Source organism: Equus caballus, chromosome 9, assembly GCF_041296265.1.
Source record: "Equus caballus isolate H_3958 breed thoroughbred chromosome 9, TB-T2T, whole genome shotgun sequence".
NCBI lineage: Eukaryota > Metazoa > Chordata > Mammalia > Perissodactyla > Equidae > Equus > Equus caballus.
The window spans coordinates 68,927,237-68,949,620 of record NC_091692.1 but is presented as its reverse complement, the minus strand read 5'-3'; the positions used below and the strand labels follow the sequence as shown (position 1 = coordinate 68,949,620).

Sequence of the window (22,384 nt, the reverse complement as noted above, 5' to 3'; positions counted from 1 at the left end):
ATGAGTAAGACCCAGTCCTAACCCTCAGTTTATAACAAATAAGAAATAAGACAACTGTAGTACAAGGTGCGACATGTATTATAAAATATTATACTGATTCAAAAGAGGAAAACACCACATCCAGACAATCAGAAGAGGATGCTTACTTCTCCTCAGTTATAGCACAGACATTTGCACACATAAAACTACATTAATTCTGACTTTCTCTGTCAACAAACGTGAATTATTTAAAAAGTCCCATTTATTCCAAAATCCAAGGAAACTTCAAACTCATTCATGAGATATTTATTAAAATAACACATTTAGGGAAAAAATCAATACAATGTATACATCATTACTGAAAACTGTATACCATCATACAAAAAAGGATTTTATTTTGGGAAACTGATTCCTAATTTATGGCAAGTGTTACTTTCAGAAATAAAACCACAAAACAACACAATCTAATTCAATCTTAAAGGCTGGCATGCTGAGCAAGGAATGTTCTTATTCTTTGTAGGAGCTCCTTCTTTACACTGTCAGGGACCAGGGCTGAAATATAAAAACAAAAATATAAGAGTAAGAAGATTCCAATTAATATATGTTAATGTGAGATTTGATATTATTCAGGATTACTAGTAACAAAATTTTATAAATAATCCTCATGCTTCAATAAAAAATAGGTAAAGATATCTGAAATAATAAAGTATATTTGTAGTTTATTATTTTAACGAACTACCCAATACCTAAATACATTGCACATTGATGAGAAAACATGGGAAACTCTTTAAACTAGGAGTAGAAAAGGCCTTTTTAAAAACAGGCTGTAAAAGATTGATAAATTGGATTTAAAAACAACCACTTAAGCTTGGCCAAAATCACCATAAACAAAGTCAGAAGATAAAATTGGGGAGAAACAGGCTAATCTCTCTCCTACACAATTTTTTCAAATTGAAAAGAAAAAGATCAGCAGGCTAACAGAAAAATGTGCAAAGGAGGTGAAGAAAAGGAGAACCACATAGTTTTTTAACATAAGAGGGGCTTAACCCAGGAGAAACAAAAATTAAAACCACACTCAGACAGCATGTTTTATCAATCAGACTGGCTAACAGCAGAAGGTCAATAACACAATGTTGGCAAGACTGAGGGAGAACTGGCACTCTCCTATTAGCTGGTGGGAGTATAAACTGGCACATTTTTGAGAAGGTAATTTGGCAGTATTTTATTGAAATAAATGCACTCAATAAATAAACTGACTCAGCAAAGACGCAAACACTGCAACAGTAGTTACGCTATATTTTTACTTTTTGAATTCTTAACCATACGACTGCGTTATCTAGAGTATTAAACTAAAAACGAAAAAAAAGGGAAACCGACTTTCTGAAATTTTAATTAATATTAAATGCCAATAAACAAATCTACACTACTGTTTTTCCTCTTCTGGCTACTAATAAATAAGGATATTGGAGAATTCACTAAAACTTCTAATGTTATTTGCTTGTATCCAGAGGAAATGAAAAACTTCAGATACATTCAATATTTCTATAAAGAATTCCACATATAAGCACACAAATCAAATAAGATAGATACTTCTATTTATAAATTGTTTCGTTTAAGCCTGCCTAGAAATAAAGACATTATTAATTCAAGTCAACTGGAAATGTGATCCATATGTGTAATAAACATACTTTCAATCAAAATTATGGTGATCAAGAACAGATCAGCTGCCTGGGTGTGAGGGATAGGGTGTGACTGTCAAGAGGCAGCATGTGGGAGTTTTTTGGGGGTGGTGATTACATGAATCTATACCATGCACATAAAATTCACAGAACTACACACTAAAAAAGGTCAATTTTACTGTATGTTATTTAAAAAAAATAAAATACTTCCCTTGACAATAAAAAGAAGACTGAAAACATAAAAGAAAATATTTATTTTTACTTCTCTTTACTTGCTCATTCTCTAGCAGGGGGGCTATAAGGGAGTGAAATGTCCGAGGACAAGCAAAGACAACTTCCACCCAACATAACCAGTTCCTGAATGTTAGCAGATTAAGCGCAAATTGCAGAAGAAAAATAGAAAAAGAAATTAGAGAAAATTATTTTAAAATATAAATTGATGGGGGAACAATCAATACTCTTGTTTTTTTTCTTTCCCTGAGACATGCTTGATGAAAAAGTCGTGTTTTTTAGCTGCAGCCAGGCCTAAAGAGATGGATGGAAAGAACCATGGGATTCTGCAGCTCCTGCCCAGCAGTAGTAGTCTGGGGAATTAGTATTCTCTAGTAATAATTTTCAAACTTACTTACTTTTCATGCTTAATTCGTTTTACTATTTCTCTGTGAGAAAACACCTAATAGGTCACCTAATTTATCTGCTTCCACTTTAACTACCAAAAAAAACTTTCTCAAAACAAATGAAAATAACGTAGCTACATCTAACAATATGATGTAGTTCCTGATTTAATATTTATGACACATCATCAGTGTTAACATAATATTTCCTCTCTTTCTTTGCTTTCTGTAAACAACGCATTAAAGGGAGAAATTAAGAAGGTGGTTGTAGTGTGGGTCTTAAATAGGGACTACCTTGAACATGAAGATATGGAGCTATCAAATTCTTAATTAGACATTCAAGAAGACAGAGCTGTGTTTATTTTTAATAAGAGAAGAGACAGCAGAGCAATGGCTCAGGGGCTGGAGGACACTCTGAATTATTAAAAATTTAAGTGGAGTCATGTCGTACCTGATAAAGTTTATAAATCCTAGCTTCAGATGATATTTGCCTCCACAAAATACCGTATCTTAAAAATTATCTGTCTTAACCATATCAACTTACATTTGTCTACTGTTTTAGAGTGCAAAAACATTTTATACCTTTTATCTCATTTGTTACTCAAGACCATTCTAGAAATGCAGGTAGACAATTATCACTCTTTCCACATGAGGAAATGCAAATACTCAATTCTGGAAAAGTGCTTTTCCTTGTAAAAAGAAAGAAAAGCTGAACTAGCAAGAAAAAAAAAATCATGTCTTTAGCACATGTTTCCTTTCACACAATTTGTATCCCTTACCTCTGCCTTTTGGTGTGATTTCAGCCACCAAGTCATCAACAGTAACGTGTTCTAGTCCTTTTTCTTTAATTACCTCTTATGCAAAAGCAAAAAACAAATCATATCATTTAAAATCATTATCTGTAAGAAAGATTTTCATAGAGGAAGGGTTAAGATCATGTTTTTAGAGTGCAGACTGGTCTTTAAAACAAAAAAGAGGACACTTCTCTTTTTTCTTTTCTATGAAGATTTAGTTCATCCTTACACATTAAGTATTCACCAGATCAAAAACATAAAAGCCTGTTCATCTCTCAGCTAAATAACCTGTAACTTAACAAATAATTATAACACTAAGAATAAATTTGAACTGTAATTTCAAATCTAACATTTGTAAAAGCTTGAAACTTGTAACCACACAGATCTTATTTGACTATCATCATACCAGCTCTTAAATGTATGGAGGGGGGAAAAAACCTATTATTTGAGTCTAACTTGTAATCTCATAGCCCAAAATTAAAATATAGAACAACTCTTTTGCTCCTTTCTCTTCTCTAGGCCAGGCCAAAAGACAGAGAAGAGGGGAAAGCAGTTAACATGCACTGGAGCCCCATCATGTGCTGAACAATTGACATCATTTAATAGTCACAATAATCTAATGGGTGGGCATTTCTCCCACTTCACAGGTGAGGCAACTGAAGCTTAAAGATTAACTAATCCATCCAAACATGAGTTAAAATCCAGCTCTAGTCTTTTATCAGTGAAGGTCTGTATGACCTCAAAGTCTATGCTTTTACTAATTTGCCACTTTGCCTTCTTAGGGGTAATGTTATAAATAGTCTCTATTATCATTATTATTTATAGAAACCATTACAACACAATGGGAATTCATTAAAAATAATCACAATGCCATCATTCTAAAAGGTGAGCCAGAAAGTGAGGAGGCTTGTCTTAGTGACATGTATAATCTATCTGTGGAATCAGTACCCAGCATTTAACAAGCTTCCATTCTACATTCTTAAAAATAACTGCAATTCTCTAAGAGCTTTTATAGATGAATTTTTCAAAATAACACTGTTAGGAGATACAATTCCTTTAAGTCTGCCAATCACAAAGTGCTCAATTTGTTTTAAATGAAAACATATTAGGAATAACTCATGTTTCACGTTGAGGAAGATCACTGAAAAAGGTGGGATTCCATACTTTGAAGGCAGAGAAAATCTCACCTCACTTGTTTTAAGAGAAACACAAAGAAAATTTCTAAAAATTTAGGAATTAGGTCTACATATTATTACCAAGAGGAGGAAATCGTTACTAAAAGATTCAATTTTCTATTTGTTTTTAAGTTACGCCTGAGCACTCAATATACCTTAAAATACTAACCATAATTTTTCTAATGAACCCCAAGCCAACACAGTTGGGAAAAATGGAATTAGCTTATCTTCCAAATGAAACTGATTACCTTTACAGTGGGCCTTCAACTGATCCTTCCAGCCACATTCAATTAATTTAGCTCGCAGCAACTCTTTGAGGCTGTTGAAAAAGAAGTGTTTTCAAATTAAACTACAACAACGTACAATATCTTACTTAGACAGGAATGTTTGAAGCAAAGGTTCAGCTGTTCAATTAAATATCCCCCACCTCCTAGTTACAAAGCTTTAATCTAACCGTGGCCTAATCTTCGGTCTCTCACTAAATAGTTCTTTGATCTTATGCAAGTTATTTAAACTCTGGGCCTCAATTTCGTTATCAGGAAAATTAAATGAAGTGGACGGGGCACAATACTTCTCAAGAAAGTATTCCCTACTCTCTGGCCTTCTTACCCACGTTCTGCTTCCCTCCACCAACAGGAATATTCTGGGTCTTGTACAACTTCTCGAGGGTATTAGTTGAGCTTGGGTCAGCTGCACCTCTGAAATCTCCAAACTCCATTCTTTGACTACAAATTCTTATCCTTTAGTTCTCTTACTCCCCCACTCTAACTCTCTAACCTCATAGACTTCCTTCTCCCTTTTTCCTACTAACCTTCTAAATTATACATTAACTATGTTATTTCATTGAATCTGACACCATTTTTTCCCACACTTTAACAATTCAGTAATTGGCATGCCTATTATAAATTAATTGGCAGTATTTTCTTGTTTCTTACTGGTAAAAAATAAAAAGCTGTATATCACAACTGATGACATCAGAGATGCAATCAAGTTTTTGTTTTTTTTTGAGGAAGATCAGCCCTCAGCTAACATCTGCCACCAACCTTCCTCTTTTTGCTGGGGAAGACTGGCCCTGAGCTAACATCTGTGCCCATCTTCCTCTACTTTATATATGGGATACCTGCCACAACCATGGCTTGACAAGCCGTGCGTAGGTCGGCACCTGGGATCCGAACCGGCAAACCCAGGGCCACTGAAGCAGAATGTGCGAACTTAACCCTCTATGCCACTGGGCTGGCCCCTAGAGTATTTTCTTATCAGTACTTTCTTATCCTTTTGCCACACTCACTCTTTACAAATTCTCAATCTTCAACCTAAATCATTTAATTTCTCAGCATAAACAGTCATGTCCCAAAGCACACTGCTTCTCTTTCCATATTCCTATATATCCACTCTGTGACATTTCCATCTTGATATTTAATTAGGTCTTTTCATCTTACCAGGGCCAAAATCCAACTCTCGCTTCTCTTCCACCTCAACCTGTTCTCCTTGTCAGAACAGCGACTCCATTCTTTTGGTTCCTCAGGGGAGAAACCTTGGCAGCATCCTTCACTCAGCAACTTTGTTAACACCACACATCCAATCCATGAACAAATCCTATTGGTTCCAGTTTTAAAATATATACCTACAATCCAAATGTTTTTCATCACCGCTGCCATTACTACCCTGGTTCAAGCCCCATCATGTCTTGACTGGATTGTTAGGAAAGCCTCCTACCTCGTCCTCCTGCTTCTTTCGTACGCTTCACTCTCCCCCTACTGCTCAGAATCCTCCAGTGGCTTCCCAATTTACTCAGAATAAAATGCCAAGTCTTTACTACAGCCTGAATGACCCTTCAAGATCTGCCCCCTACCCCGCTCTGCCTCTGACTTCATCTCTTCTCTCCCTCTCTCAATGTACACAGTCTCATTAGCTTCCATGTGCTCCCAAAATGCCAGGCAAGCTCTTGTCTCAGGACCTTGGCTCTTGGAGTCTCCCCACTTCCCTCACATCCTTCTATCATGGAAGCATTTTTTGTTTTTCTCTATACAAAATAACACACCCCACTATTCTCTGCTTTATTTTTCCTCTAGAACTCATCACCATCTGGCATATTACAGATTTAGTGTCTGTCTCCTCCCATTAGAATGTAAGCTCCATGAAAGAACAGACTTCACTTTGTTTACTGTATCTTCAGCACCTTAACAGGACATGGCATGTGGCAGAAATTCAGGAACTTTAAGCTGTGTGAATGAAAACACAAACAACACATAATCCCCTATACTCATTACCGCCAATATTATCCTCTCAGTTTCCCAAGGCACCGATATAGATGCTGCCTTCTTCCTCATTCCTCATATTGAGGGCTGCTGCTTTCACTTTTAAAAAGAATTAAGTTCTCCTTTCCATTTTTGCTGTTTTTCATTTTTAACCCAATATAATCTTCTAACACATTCTCCTTCCCTTTATCTCTAGCCCTTCAAGTCGATCCTCCACACTGCCAGCATAACATTCCTAAAGTGCAAATGCCATCTATTTATTCCCTTTCTTAAAATCTTTTAATGCTCCCACCACCCAAGGATAAAATCAACAACAGATGTTTCTGCAAACCCACCACCCGTTTTCCTGCCCTTTTTCTAACAGAAAAAAAAAACTCACTCCACCACTCTCAGTGTAAGAAATTTGGAAAGGGGTCAAGCAATGGAAATGTGACATAGACAAGGCTGATCATAAATGGCCTATTACCTAAGGAAGAAGGTAATCAAGCTAGGCCCTGTGGTGAAACTACTAGGAGGAAGGTAGTCTGGGCTGGAGGGGTGTAAATTTGGAACTGCTAATCTCTGCTCTGCCGCTGTGTGAGAAAAACCTGCTCCACACTCCAGTCTGCTGTTGCAGCCACACAGCTTTCACAATTTCCCCCCTAGTTTTAATTTCAGCAGTTCCTGAGAACATTATCATGTTGTAACAAATCTCTGCGATTTTGCACATTCTGTTCTATCTGCCTAGACTGTCTTCTCTCTCCTTCCTTTATTGACTTGGAGAACTGCTAATCCTTCTCCCCTAGCTGAAGTACCTCTTTTACTAGAGGTACTGAGTAAATGGATTACCTTAATGCCCAGGTAGAGTTGAAAGATCCCTTCTCTTCCTTATATATACATATTTTCTCATATAATTTATCACCCTGGTTCTGGAAGCCTTTCTTGATTCCTCAGCTTCTCCTCCGTAAGTCCAAACCTGTTCATTCTTCAAGTATTTACTTGGCCAATTACATGCTAGCCAGGATGCTCAGTATACAAGGGTGTTTCCGCTGTCAGGGAACTTCAATTATATTGGAGGATATAAACTAGCAAAGCAGGTGGTTACAATGCAATGTGATTAAATGCTATGAGAGAACATGATACCTAGAAGAGATGATATTTACATTAACACCTGAAAAATGAACTAGAATTAGCTAAAGATGAGAGGAAGGAAGAGGAATTTTCAGAGAGTAGGAACAGTACATGCTGCTCTGAGGTTAAGAGAGCTCGGTAACTGAAACTAGTTCTATCACATCGTCTCCCCGTTAAAACCTGGGTAACATGTCTTCAATTGTAGTTATTTGGGTGTTTTTCTTCTCTACTATATATCCTTTGAGAGTCATTTCCTGTTCATCCTTCTGCATTACCCACTGCCCTTCAAGTCTTACAATATTGAACAGACCTAACTATCTTTTATAGATATTAGGAATTGAAGCTTTTGATAACCTCAATCTTCTGTAATTCTTTCCCTTGACATCAGTTTTGTTCCTTGCTATTTAGATACTTATATATAATGTAACTATAACTTAAAGATGTTAAATTAACACAATCTATTACTTACCGTTCTCTTTCTCCAGTTTCTATCAACTTTTGGTTAATTGCTGCTCTCATCTGCGCATCTTTGTTCATCTTGCTAACCTGAACATCAACATGTATTTTCAGATATAGAACACTTACAAAGCATCTTCTTCTAAATTCTCTAGGCAAGCCTCTCAACATTCTTAACATACATTCTATCAACTGAAGGGGTGATAAATTTCAACGCTGTGTTAACAATGTCACTACTCTTAATATTATTTACTGTACCCAAGAAGTTATACTGATGAACTCACTTTACAATTTCTTCCCCCATATACCCTTTACTAATGAGTCTTTGGGTAATAATAATTATTGTAACATTTCTTAAACACATATGTGCCTGGTACTGGGCTAACACATTGGTTTTTCACCTCATTTAATTCCCAGATCTTATTCTTTTATGTAAGTATTACTAACATACTTTGTATTTTACAGATGAGGAAACTGAGGCACCGAGATAAAAAGCAGTGAAGGCAGAATTTGAACTCAGGTACTTTGAACCCAGAAGCCCCAAAACACTTTAACAGCACATTATAACTGTCTGTTAATCATTTCTGCACCTTGAGGGCCTTCAAAATTTTGAGGGAGCCATATAACCTAAACATCAATAAAAGATTAAGCGCTGTTGGTGGAAAATGAAATTTCCAGATAAGGCCTGAAGGCTTTACTTGACTACTTTTCACTGGCACGTAGCCAGAATTACAACTGCCAAACTAGCTGTAAGAGTGTGTGTGCAGGCTCTTTACCAAAGCTTGCTGGTGCGATAAGGGGAAAACAACTTAAAAACGAATTCCAAACTTAGAAAATTCTCAATTTTCAGTAAAAACAGATAGCCCAAACCAAAATAGTGTAGAAAGGAGAAGAAGGTTAGGTTGCAAAACTCGGAATAACCTAACGTTACTCCACCTAAGCTGTCACTAACTTGAGACTACTTTTGTCCTCTCCCATCTCCCCTACAGGAAAACTCAAGACTGGCAATGAGTTTTCAGAGTTGAAAAACATTTTTTTTTCTTTTTGTGAGTGGAACAAGAAGAAGGAAGGGTTGAGATAACACTAGGAAATGTTTGGTTTTGTAGTTGGAGGCTAACATTTTCAAAATAATTCTAAGGTCTAGCCAGTACAATTCCTAGAACATTGAACTTGATCTCGCCTTGGCCCCTAAAATAGGGATAGTGACCTTGGACCAGTCAATTCTTAAAGGCCTCAGTTTTCTCACTGGTAAAACAAGGGCGCTAGGGGATCCCCCCCAGTTCAGACATTCTTTTGGCAAATAGAATAGGGCGGAGACAGCGGGAGAGGCGGGAGGGGAGGAGCCAGAAAACAAAGCGAGGACTGGCTTCAGGCCAACTCCGGTAGCACGCCCTGTCGGAGAGCCCTACAGGCCCGCGAGCGCGGGTCGGGGAAGCTAACGAAAGACAGCACATCGAAAGGAGCCTGGGCTGGGCCCGGGTCCCGGCCCTGAGGACCACGGGCATAGCTCACCACCATCACCGCGGGCGAGGGCCGTCCCTTCCCAGCGACGAAATGACCCTTGCGCTGACGACCGTTACCTACCACACTCTTCGGCTGCCCGGACCTAGACCCTCAGTAGCTCGGGCACCTAAGCACACAGAAAGCTAGAACACGCATTTCCGGGGCGGGGTCTTGCCACCCTGCCTATAATGTGAGAATTTAACCAGCGCGGGCCGCCTCCTGGCCGCTTAGCCCTCTGGGTAAGAGAGTCCAGACCCTGCTGTCGCTGGGGCGTTAAGGTCCCCGGAAAACTACATAGCCCAGCGTGCAACAGAGTCAACTTTCTTATGGGCACTACATTTCCCAGACGGCATTCTGCACCGCAGTGTTTTCTGGGATGGGAACCACGCCGCCTCCTTGCTTCAATACTACGAGTGAAGCGCGGACCTTTCAACAAGAGCTTTATTAATTCTCACGCTAGGACCCTGGAAGACGATGGACGTGGCCGCTAATTGCTCCCTGCGAGTCAAGAGACCTCTGTTGGATCCTCGTTTCGAGGGTTACAAGCTCTCCCTCGAGCCTCTGCCCTGTTACCAGCTGGAGCTTGACGCAGGTGGGAAGCGGCGGCGCCCCTTCGCACTCGGTTCCTTTCCCCTTTCGGCTGCCCTCGGCCCGACCCTTCCCTCATTTTCTTCCGTTCTGACTCGGGCAAGCAAGGCGACCGGGGCCCTCCTCACAGCCCGTCGGGCTGGGGTGGATCCAGGGTGGCCGTCTCTGTGAAAGGATGTCCATTCCGGAACCCCGTGGGGGCCGCCTTCGCGCGGCTCTTCCCTGGCGGGACCCTGGGTGGCTTTCGGCCCGGCCGCCCGGCTCCGAGGTCCGTCCGGCACGCGGGTCCTGCTTGGGCTCCAGCCGCCTGTGCGTCCCCGGCCTGGCCCCTGCTGCGGAGAAAGCTCACGACGTGCTTTCCTCCTGGAGCATCCTCTGTAAACTTTGCGTTGAGAAGCCACGCCTCTTTGAAGGGCCCCTAGCTCCTGTTTCCTCTGGCCGAGACCCTTGTCTTAGAACCTCCGGTGTAGTTTAGAGCATTTTCGATTACCTAAGTGCTATCAGACTAAGGACTTTGTTGTGGATTACAGCTCTAGAAAATTTTGAAGAAAGGTCGACTTAGTGCCCACACTTCTACTATTTGTTTTGTTTATCTGTAACTGCCCAGAATATTCATCCTTGCTTTTACAACGTAAAGAATGACATTTTCGTTAGTGATAAAGAGCCCAGAGATTTACATTTTTAATACACACTCCTGCTGATTCTGATGCACGTTGTCAGTGGATCACACTTTGAAAAATACTGATCTAGGGTTAATAGGTTTTATAGTATCAAACAAATATTTATTAATTCATTTATTAAATTCAGAAACGTCTATTGAGAGCTTATTTTATGTTACATGTTGATAATATCAAGATGAATATGACACAGTCGGTGGCATAAAAATGCCATTATCTATTTAGGAAGAAAAGTGTGAACAGATAGTTGTAAAACAATGTAGTAAGGCAGTGATAGGGATATGTACAAAACGTAATGATAGTACTTCAATATCTTTTCCAAACCAGCTTGGGGGAACTGGGAAAGCTTCCTGGAGGAGTTGCTACCTAAGTTGAGCTTTAAAGGATAGGTAGGAGTTGACCAGGGTAAGAGAAAATGAGCTTGATGTTTCTTTTCATTCCCTCTCTTACCCTCTCCCACCCTGTATGAGTAAATGGTACCACCGGGTTAGCTAATGCATTAAAAAACCACCCCAGGGGCCGGCCCTGTGGCACAGCAGTTAAGCTCGCACCTTCAGCTTCTCAGTGGCCTGGGGTTCACGGGTTCAGATCCCGGGTGTGGACATGGCACTGCTTGGCAAAAGCCATGCTGTGGTAGGCGTCCCACATATAAAGTAGTGGAAGATGGGCGTGGATGTTAGCTCAGGGCCAGTCTTCCTCAGCAAAAAGAGGAGGATTGGCAGTAGTTAGCTCAGGGCTAATAGTCCTCAAAAAAAAAAAAACCAAAAACCACCCCAGAGCAAGCCCTGATGGCCTAGTGGTTAAACTTGGGTGCTCACTGCTTCTGTAGCCTGGGTTTGCTTCACGGTGGTGAAACCACACCTGTCTGTCACTTGCTATGCTGTGGCAGCAGCTCACATAGAAGAACTAGAACACCTTGCAACTAGGATATACAATCATATACTGGAGCTCTGGGGAGGGGACAGAAAAGAGGAAGATTGGCTACACATATTAGCTCAGGGGGAATTTTTCCCTGCAAAAAAAACTTGAATAAAAAATAAAAAGCCACCCGAAAACTCAGTGGCTCAAAGCAATAAGCAGTTATTATTGCTCACAAGTCTCCAGGTTGGCCAGATGATTCTAGTCATGACTGGACTTCTTTCTGTGTTTGGAGGTTCTCTGGCTATCGGCTGCTTTAAGATTATTTCAGATGGTCTCCACTTGGCTTTCCTGCATTCGGTCTCTCATCCTTCAGCAGGCTAGCCCAAGCTTATTCCAAGAGACAAGAAGTAGTACACAAGTGCTTTTTCAATCTACTGCTTGCAATAAGTTTGCTGTTGTCCCATTGGCCAAACCATGTCCTAATTAAGCCTAGAGTCAGTATGGGAAGCTCAAACCAAAGGGCATAGATCCAGGGAGGCATAAAAAATTGGACCTGTTAGTGCAAGTCAGTATAGTTACTCCTGCTGGAGTCATCTTTCTTATATTTCTTCTCTTTTAGCCCCTATTTAATTTGTCAGCAAAACCAGTCAACTCAAAGATTTTGACTTTTCCATGCCTCTGCCCTTGTCCAAACCATGGTTATCTCTTAACTGAATTATAGTAGGTTCCTGACTAGCATTCCTGTCTTCACTTTGGGGCTCCTGCATTCTGTTCTCCATTAGGCAGTACTTATCAGAGGTTTTAATTCTCTATTTATTTGATATCTGTTTCCTCCACTAGGCTGTGAGCTCCATTAAGACAGTGATGTTTCTCTCTTGCTTGCTGCTCTATCTCTAATGCTTGGCATAGTGGGTACTCAATAAATTGAGTGAATGAAGAAGAGAAGGAATGGTTGAGGTCATTCCATTTATGGGAAAGCATGACCAAAGGGAAAAAATTAGGTTGTGTGTAGAACACTATTGCAGTCCTGCATTGCCAGAGGAAAGAATCTGGGAAAGTGAATGAGGACTTAGATAGGTGAGGGCACTGTTTGTCTTTTGGACTTTATCCTATAAGTCAGTGTTTCCCAGACTTTTTCGTGGGCCAGTCCAATAAAAAAATAAAGCTCAGCTGTTATAGATTTGCCAACTTTTTAATTTGCTAAGTGGAGATGTTTCTTAAAAACTATTGTGTACTCAGGCATTTGTTCGTAAACAAAAGGATATATTAACACCAAAAAAGCAGGAAGCAAAAATCTCACAATAAATTGTCCTCTAAATTGAATACATTAACTTTATGAAAAACTCACTAAGTTGTCCTTTTTCTCCCTTCATTCCAGTAGTGTTGATCTTAGAGTCTGTGTTTGGGATGCACAGCTGGAGGTGATGAGGTGCCATTTAAGGTTTTAAGTATAGAAGGGAAATTAGAGATTTGGGGACTCTTAGACTCTGTGGAGATTGAGTTTAGAAGATGAGAGGAATGGAGACGTGGAGACCAGTTTGGAGACTTTTGGAATAGTTCATGTGAGGGACTTTCATTAAACATTATTTGGAGAACCAGCCCTGATGGCCTAGTGGTTAAAGTTTGGCGCAGTCTGCTTTGGTGGCCTGGATTTGGTTCCTGGGCACGGAACCACAACACTCATCTGTCAGTAGCTATGCTGTGGCAGTGGCTCACATAGAAGAACTAGAAGGAGGAAAAAAAAAGAGAGAGAGGAAGATTGGCAACAGATGTTAGCTCAGGGTGAATGTTGCCCAGCAAAAAAAAAGAAAATCACTTGGGAATGATGATGAAGAAGAAGTTAGTTCTTTTAAAAACAGTGATTTCTAGAGATAATGAGGTATGATTGAGGAGCTCTTCCTGACAATTTGATTTCTTTTATACTAACCCAGGGATTCACATGAATTCAACAAACCGTTGTGGGCACCTCTGGTGTATGAAGCTCTGCATTTGGGATGTGAGGATGAAGATGTGGTCTCTCATCTCAGTGAGCTTGGAGCACTGACTTTTATTCTCTTGTCTTAGATAATGTTATTAAATTGTTCTAAAATTCCATCTGCTACATAAACAGTAAATGTCACTTTGTCTTTTTCTAGTCCAAAGAACTAAGCAAAAAAGCCCTTTTTTAATAAAATTGTAATGGTCTTTTGACCCAGCAATTCCATTTCTGGGCATTTATCTTATAGATGTATTTTCCTTAGAATCTTCATTCAGTAAATGTCTTTGTATATGTTTTCCCCCTATATTTCACCTAGCTAATTTATACTCCATTCTGTCATCTTGGTTTACATGTTAGTTACTCAGAGATTCCTTTCTGTACTACTTAGGATGTATATGATAGAATCTGTGCAAATTAGAATCTGCACTGTACTTTCCCATAGTACCATCACTTCATAGACTTTGTCACACCTTGTAGCATTTGGTGTCTGTTTTCTTTGCTAAGACAGTTTTGTTTTAAGACAGAAGTTCTGTGTTTGCTAAGACTAGTCTGTATTGATGGGTCCTGTGTCCATCTTTTTCAATGCTTTATTTCTAGGCCTAGAGCAGGCCTGGTGAATAATAGATGATTTTATATCACACACATTAAACAGCTTTATTGAAATATAATTGATAGTAAACTGCACATATTTAATTGTACAGTTTGAAAGGTTTTGATTTATGTATGCACTCATGAAGTCATCACCACAATCAAGATTTTAAACTTAGCTATCATCCCCCAAAATTCCCTGTGCCCTTCTGTAAGCAGTCCTCTGTTCCCTCCCCTTCCCGCTTCCTCCATCTCTAGGCAATTGCAGATTTGCTGTTTGTCACTATAGATTAGTTTGCATTTTCTGGAGTTTTATATACATGGATTGTATAGTATGTACTCTTTTGGTCCGACTTCCTTTACTCAGCATTGTTACTTTGAGTTCCTCTTTGTTGTGTGACAGAGGAATGTTGAAACCTCTGACTATACTTGTGGATTTTCTATTTCTCCTTTCAGTTCTATCAGTTTTTGCATTATATATTTTGAAGCTCTGATATATTGCATAAACATTTATTGATTATTATGTCCTTTTGATAAATTGACTCCTTTATCATTATGGAATAACCTTCTTTATTCTTGGTTATAGTCTTTGCTCTGAAATCTACTGATATTAAAATAGTCACTCTAGCTTTCTTTTGATTAATGTTATCATAGTATATATCTATTTTTTTTATCCTTTTACTTTTAACCTGTTTGTGTCTTAGTATTTAACGTGCATTTTTTTTTTCCTGAGGAAGATTTTCCCTGAGCTAGCATCTGTTGCCAATCTTCCTCTTTTTGCTTGGGGAAGATTCACCCTGAGCTAACATCTGTGCCAGTCTTCCTCTATTTTATACATGGGTTGCCGCCACAGCATGGCTGCGGACAAATGGTGTAGGTCTGCATCCGGGAACCGAACCCAGGCTGCCGAAGGGGAGCATGCCAAACTTAACCACTAGGCTGTGGGGCTGGCCCCTAACATGCATTTTTTATTGGCAGAAATAATTGGGTCTTGCTTTTCTAATCAGTCTGACAATCTCCATCTGTTAATTAGACTGTTTACATTTAATGTGGTTGTTGATTTTGCTAGTTTGGGTCTTTCTTCTCGCTATTGGTATTCCGTTTGTCCCATCTAGTCTTTGGAAAAATGGCATTTTCTTGCTTTTCTGCCTTCTTTTGGATTATTTTTTATGAGTCCATTTTTATCACATTTGTTGGCTTATTAGCTATATAGCTCTTTGTTATTTTAGTGGTTGCTTTAGGGTTTATAGTATACAATTTTAACTTATTACATGATACAGTCAAATGATGTTATACTCCTTCATCTGTAGTTTAAGAACCTTACAATGGTATACTTCCATTTCTCTACTCCTGGCCTTTATGCTATTGTTGTCATGCGTTTTACTTTTACATATTAGTATAGTCTCACAATACGTTGTTATTATTATTATTTTTAAAGATTTTATTTTTCCTTTTTCTCCTCAAAGCCCCCTGGTACATAGTTGTATATTTTTAGTTGTGGGTCCTTCTAATTGTGGCATGTGGGACACAGCCTTGGCATGGCCTGATGAGTGGTGCCACTTCCGCGCTCAGAATCTGAAATGGCAAAACCCTGGGCTGCTGAAGTGGAGTGCGCGAACTTAACCACTTGGCCATGGGGCTGGCCCCCCATTGTTATTATTTTTATTTTATTTTTATTTTATTATTTTATTTAAATAATTATCTCCTGAAGAGATTTAAATGAGAAAAAAATCTTAAGTATTTACTTATATACAGTTGCCACTTCTGGTACTCTTCCTTCCTTTGTGCAGATCCGTATTTTTATCTGTATGGTTTTCCTTCTACCTGAAGGACTTTTAGTATTTCTTGGAGTGTGGGTCTTCTGGTGATGAAATCTTTCATCTTTTGTGTACAGTCATGTGCCACAGAACAACGTTTCGGTGAGTGACACATCACACATACAACACTGGTCCCATAAGATTAGCACCTAGGTAGGTTTATAGCCATCTAGGTTTGTGTAAGTACACTTCGTGATGTTCAACAAATGGCAAAATCGCCTGACACATTTCTCAGAATATGTTCCTGTCATTAAGCGGTGCATAACTGTATCTGAAAACATTTTTATTTTGCCTTGGTTTTCAAAAGATATTTTTACCATGTATAGAATTCTAGGTTGACAGTTTTTTTCTTGCCGTACTTTAAAGGTGTTGCCCCACTGTCTTGCTTGTATCGCTTCTGATGACCAATCTGATGTTATCCTATCTTTGTTCTTTTATATATAACATGTCTTTTTTCCTCTGGCTGCTTTTAAAATTTTTCTCTTTTACATTGGTTTTGAGTAGTTTGATTATGTTGTGCCTTGGTGTGGTTTTTCTTGTGATTCTTGTACTTGGGGTTTGTTGAGCTTCCTAAATCTGTGAGTTTATAGTTTTCATCAAGTTCAGAAGGTTTTCAGTCATTATTTCTTCCAGTTATTTTTCCTCTCACTTATCTCCTTCGAGGACTCTAGTTACTGAATTTTAGATTGCTGGAAGTTGATCCCAGCTCATCAGTGCTCTTTTCATATATTTTTTCATTCTATTTTTTCCTGTTTTGTTTTGGCTGGTTTCTCTTTTCATGCCTTAAATTTCACTAATCTTTTCTTTTGCAACATCTGTCTTTCGATAATCCCATACAGTGTATTTTTCATTGTAGATATTGTAGTTTTCATCTCTAGAAGTTTGATTTACATCATTTTTACATCTTTCATGTCTCTATCGTTTCGAACATAATGTACTTTAATCACTTTTAATGTTCTGTTCTGCTAATTATAACTTCTGTGTCAGTTATGTATTGATATATTGTTCTCCTCATTTTGAGTTTTGTTTTCTTTCCTTTTTGGATGCCTGATAATCTATGATTGGATGCCAGAAATTGTGACTTTTACCTTGTTGGGTGCAGGATACTTCTGTATTCTTATAAATCTTCTTGAACTTTGTTCCGGGATGCAGTTGAGTTACTTGGGAACAGGTTAATTCCATTGAGTCTTGCTTTTATGTTTTTTTAGGCTGGTCTGGAGCAATGCTCAGTCAAGGGCTAATTATTCCCCACTACTGAGACAAGACTTTTCTGTATACTCTACCCATCATCCCATGAATTAGGAGTTTTCACCGTGCTGCCTGGCAGGAACAGTTACAGCTCCCAGCCTTGTGTGAGCACCCGCCACTGCCCTGCTAATCCTTTCAGATGTTTTTTTCCCTGGCCTGGGCTTGTTCCCTTAAACATATGCCGTAAGTACTCTGCTGAATATTTGAGAGAGACCCTCTGAGTTCTCTCTCTGTGTGACTCTCTCTTTTCTGGTACTCTGGCTGATGAACTATAGCTCCCTTGGTCTCCCAAGACTTTCAACTCAGTTTCCTCAACTCACAGAGCCTGCCAGATTTGACCTCACTTTCCCCTCTTGGTGCCATGGTCTGGAAACTCACTCAAGGCAGTACGCTGGGGCAGTGGTAGGGCTCACCTCACTTATCTCTCATTTCTTAAGGGTTGCTTTTCTTTGTTGCCTGATCTCTAGCGTCTAGAGGAGTACTGTTTCATGTAGTTTTGTCTGGCTTATTTTATTTTATCATATTGGTTATTTCTGAAGGAAAGATAAATCTGGTGACTATTCCATCTTGGCTATAAGCAAAGTTATTCAACATGTATTTTGAAATGAAAAAATACTTTCTATAAAATAGTAGAGCTAGAAACAAAACTGGGATGGCTTAATGAAGATAATGAGAAAATGGGAGTGTAGACTGCTTTTGAAAGAAGTTTGAGAAGTACAGGGTAGGAGAGAGCTCTGCTTTGAGTGCAGGGCAGAGAAGAAGAAACCTTTTTCACTTGTTTGTTTTGTGAGTGGGGAAATTTTCAGCATATTTTAAGTGGAGGAGAAGGGACCAGTAGAGAGGCGATAACCCCTGGAGGAAGGGCCTAGAAGAGGCAGGAGAGAATGGAATCATAAACACCTGGAACGGAGAAGAGGAACAGGGAGATCAACACTTAAAATTCTTCTTATGTGCCTTATAGCAAATACTTTATATGTTTTTAATTTAAACTTGTCAGTACTTTTATAGGATGAGTAGTAGTAACCTTTATTAAGGATGAGGAGATGCAGTAGAAAGGTTAGGGAACTTAACCAAAGTACTTGTCAGTGGCAAAGCTGACCCTAAAGATATGCTTTTTCTACTGCTTTTTTTTTTTTTTTTTAAAGATTGGCAGCTGAGCTAACAACTGTTACCAATCTTTTTTTTTTTGCTTTTTCTCCCCAAATCCCCCTAGTACATAGTTGTATATTTTAGATGTGGGTCCTTCTAGTTGTGGCACGCCACCTCACCGTGGCCTCATGAGTAGTGCCGTGTCTGCACCCAGGATCCGAACCAGCGAAACCCTGGGCCGCCAAAGCTGAGCACGCGAACTTAACCACTCGGCCACAGGGCCGGCCCCTCTACTGCTTTATGTAGTCTCTCTGAGCGCTTTCTTCAGGACGGGGAGAACACAAGCTGGTGAAGATTTAGGCTGTAACTGGAATAAAGGAAGAGAAGAGCCATATTACCATTGTGTTTGCGTAGAGTTTACTATGAAATTTACACCTCCTCTTACAGAGGAAAATAGGAGAAGAGAGGAGATGAATGTGTTAATGTGTGCAGAAGCATGGTATAAAATAGCTTAGTGGGAGCAATGCACCTGATTCTGTCCCTGCCCTGTTCCATAAAGCTTGCTTCAGAACTTGTTATATAAACTGTTCTCTTACTTTTTACATCTTTATATGTAGAGAGAAAACTCAATAACTAGGTGAAAAGAAGACAACTCATTGGGTATGATTAAAAGATAAGTGGTCTAAGAGGTGACCTTTGTAAGTTAATATTCTTTGCCTCTACTACTCTCTCCTTTATTTTAAACTGTTGTACTTTGCTTATATAAATATTAGATAGAATCATATTTATTTGGTGCCAAGAGAGTTGAATATTGGCAGTTTCCTGTAGTTCAGCATAATAGTATATTTTGAAAGGAAAAGATGCAGTAATTGTCACTATTGCTAGCTCTGTTAGTGTAAGCATGATGTCTGTTTTATTGACCAGTGTATGCTCAAATGCAGAGCTCAGTTTCAGGCACATAGTAGACATTCAATAAACTGTTTGTGAATGAAACACTGTAGATTTTTGAGGTTCCATGCATATTTTGTAAGGAATTTAGGTCAAGATTAGAGGAGATTCTCTTCTTGTCAGGTCCTACATTCTTTTTAAAAGACTAACAAGGATTTTTCAACAAAGCTCTTTTATTTCCAGTGCAAGTAATATTAAATAATAAAATATTTATTACACTGGCTTCTTAGCCCTCTGTTAAAGAGATTCCTCCTCTTCAACCCTTTTAAAGATCTAAGAGATTGGAGACTCCCTGCTCTCCACCCTCTCTATTAGGAGGCTCTACAAAGAGCTGTGTCAGTGGTTAAGCTCTGTCATCTTCTCTCAGGTGCTCTGCCTGCCTGTTTATTTTCAAGATGATTGACATGGTAAATGCAATGGTAAGTTTTCCTTTCTCATTTGAGGCCAGATAGGCAGTCTTTTCCATGCACTAACAACTTTTACAAATAGTAAGTACGTAATATATCCTTGGCTCATTTCTGTGTCCTAATAATTTACATAAATTATTTCGTCTGAGTGCAACAATTAGACTATATCATGGTCTTCTAATAGTGGTTTCCCAGATTCATATGTTCACAGATGAGGTGTTGTAAAGGCAAAGGGCTAAGAACCCTCTGGCTTGTTCAGGATTGCCCTGGGATCTTTGGCGCAAATACAAAGAAAATGTATTTATTGTATCATTGCCTAGTGTTACTGCTTTGGGCCATTATGTTACCGTGTACATTTCCTGCAATATCGAGTTTCATCCACACAGTGGTGCTACAAAACCAAGAATTGATGTTTGTTTCCCTCTAATCAGTGGAATATGTATTTCTAACTGTTCCTTATAAAATAAATACTTCCTCGAGTTATAGAATAACAATTTCCTCAGCCTCTATCAAAGCCATCATAAAGTTGTAATGATTTTACGTCTGAAAAGCCTTTCATGTACCAAATTCTGCCCAGTTCTCTAGCTTCCTTCATCTGTAGCCTTCCCTTCAACAGTTCTGCTTATTGCTCTGTATTTCAGCCGGTCTGGCCTTCTTTTGATTCTTTGAACACAAGTTTTTCCTCCTACTTTTGTCTACTTTTCTTTCTGCCTTTAATAAATAGGCAGAGGGTGTGTGTGTGTCTGTCTCTGTGTGTGTGTGTAGGTATATTTCTTCTTAAGTTAATTCTACCTTATCCTTTGTAGCTTGACTCCAATTTTTGAAAGCTTTCGTTAATTTCCCCAAGTAGATTGGGTCCTCATGTTATTTGTTCTCATGGTACCAGTAATTTTTCTTTGTAACATTTATTACATTTTAATTATATATTTATTTGTGTGATTATTTGACTAATATTTGTTTCCCTACTGGCTCATAAATGCTAAGAAGGTAGATTTTGTGCTCTTTGCTCATCTTTGTATAATTTGTGCCGATTAAAATATTTGCTGAATAAATAAATGAATGAATATAAGTCAGCCAGGACTCAAGGCAGGTAGTAGAAATAGGACAGGTGATCATTCTGGAAAAAGAAGAAATTACTTGCAATCAGAATATAGTAGGGTGAGTTTCATATTAAGGTAAAGTAGTGGCCAGGCGTAGTCCACTTATATATTTTCTGTTGGAGCAGAAATTAATTCTAGGTCATGGGCAGTCCTGAGCTGTCAGGGTTCCTGTCTGCATGGAAGGAGAGGAGGAATGGGAGGCAGAGGTCACATTTGGCAGATTTAAAGTTATGGAAGCAGCTAAGAGAGTAGATCTTAAAAGTTCTCATCACAAGGGAAAAAATTATAACTATGTGAGGTGATAAGTAAATTTGTTGTGGTAATCATTTCACAATATGTACATATGTCAAATCATCATGTTGTACATCTTGAACTTATACAGTGTCATATGCTGATTATATCTCAGTAAAGCTGGAAAAAAGTAAAATAAAATTATAGAAGCTGCAAATGCCCTGATAGGAGAAGCTCTGTTCCTTAAGTAGGACACGTTGTTTCTGTTCCAGGTAGAATATTGTTTTGTTCTGTACCCTTGGGAACCATGTGGTATAACATTGGAGAAGTCACCATTTGTGCTTATGTTTATTTCCCTAATTATATAATGAGATAATAAAAACATTTTCTTTATTTCTTAATATGTGGTAAAATGGAATGAGATAATAGAAATAAAGCATTTTAAAAAGTACAAAACCACTTGATAAAGTAGTCTTAATATTTGCCCAGAAGACAGGAAATCCTTCAATTTTGGAATTTCTCTCTCTTTTTATTCATAATTACAAGGAAGCAGTGCCTAAAAGAAAAGAGGATTGTGGCATGAAAAGCCCAATCTCCTATGGCTGGTATATTCTAAGTTCTCTCAGGGCAGGGAGCATGTTAGTTTTATTCACTGTGTATACTGTGCACACAGTGCCTGGTAGGTACCCAGAAATTGTTTTTGAATGAATAGTATAGTGAACTGTCCTTGTGATTAGCATTCTGTGATTTCTTTGCCTTGTAAGCAGTCTGCAGAAAGGAACACTGGGAGGCAGAACTCTTGATGTTTATGTTTATTTTTCTTATATTTCAGCTGTGGCAGAAGTAAAACTTCGAGATGATCAGTATACACTGGAACACATGCATGCCTTTGGAATGTATAATTACCTACACTGTGATTCATGGTATCAAGACAGTGTCTACTACATTGATAACCTTGGAAGGATTATGAATTTAACAGTGATGCTGGTAAGACATAAATCTATAGTACTAGGATTTTCCAATAAATTTGATCCTTAATTTTCATTTTTAATCTGATGTCCAGAGAATTGAGGTACACATACCTTTAATATGTGCTTCCAGAAGTGGTTTTTTTGTGTGTTTGTTTTTGAATTTTTTTGGCAAGTGTAAGCACAGAGTGATATATATTCTTAAAATACAAATTCATCTTGGCCTATGCAGTTTATAATGCCCTTCTCTCCAACCCTGCCTTTCGCCACTTTGTATACTACACCCGAGCTATACCAGACTCTTGCAGTTCCTGAG

At 38.7% G+C, this 22,384-nt stretch overlaps 2 protein-coding genes across 3 annotated transcripts in view; one reads left to right on the top strand and one right to left on the bottom strand.

Annotated features, from left to right (window-relative positions):
- Window positions 1-269: 269 nt before the first annotated feature.
- On the bottom strand, window positions 270-9,785 carry ENY2 (ENY2 transcription and export complex 2 subunit). 2 transcript variants are annotated; one of them, XM_003365620.5, is made up of 5 exons: window positions 9,650-9,785; window positions 8,079-8,155; window positions 4,490-4,560; window positions 3,052-3,126; window positions 270-531 (listed from the first exon to the last, which is right to left on the bottom strand). In XM_003365620.5, the coding sequence occupies exons 2-5, from the start codon at window positions 8,144-8,146 to the stop codon at window positions 455-457; spliced, it is 291 nt and encodes a 96-aa protein (XP_003365668.1). In that variant the 5' UTR covers window positions 8,147-8,155; window positions 9,650-9,785; the 3' UTR covers window positions 270-454. The 2 variants fall into 2 exon arrangements, with proteins under 2 accessions (XP_003365668.1, XP_001495477.1); XM_001495427.7 differs by having other exon boundaries at window positions 9,578-9,716.
- Window positions 9,786-9,790: 5 nt separating this feature from the next.
- Window positions 9,791-22,384, top strand: part of NUDCD1 (NudC domain containing 1) — a 76,787-nt gene continuing 64,193 nt past the window's right edge. The window contains exons 1-2 of the mRNA XM_023648864.2: window positions 9,791-10,160; window positions 21,933-22,087. Of these exons, the coding sequence (XP_023504632.1) occupies window positions 10,043-10,160; window positions 21,933-22,087 (273 nt within the window). The 5' untranslated portion in view covers window positions 9,791-10,042. The remainder of the gene's footprint in view (window positions 10,161-21,932; window positions 22,088-22,384) is intronic.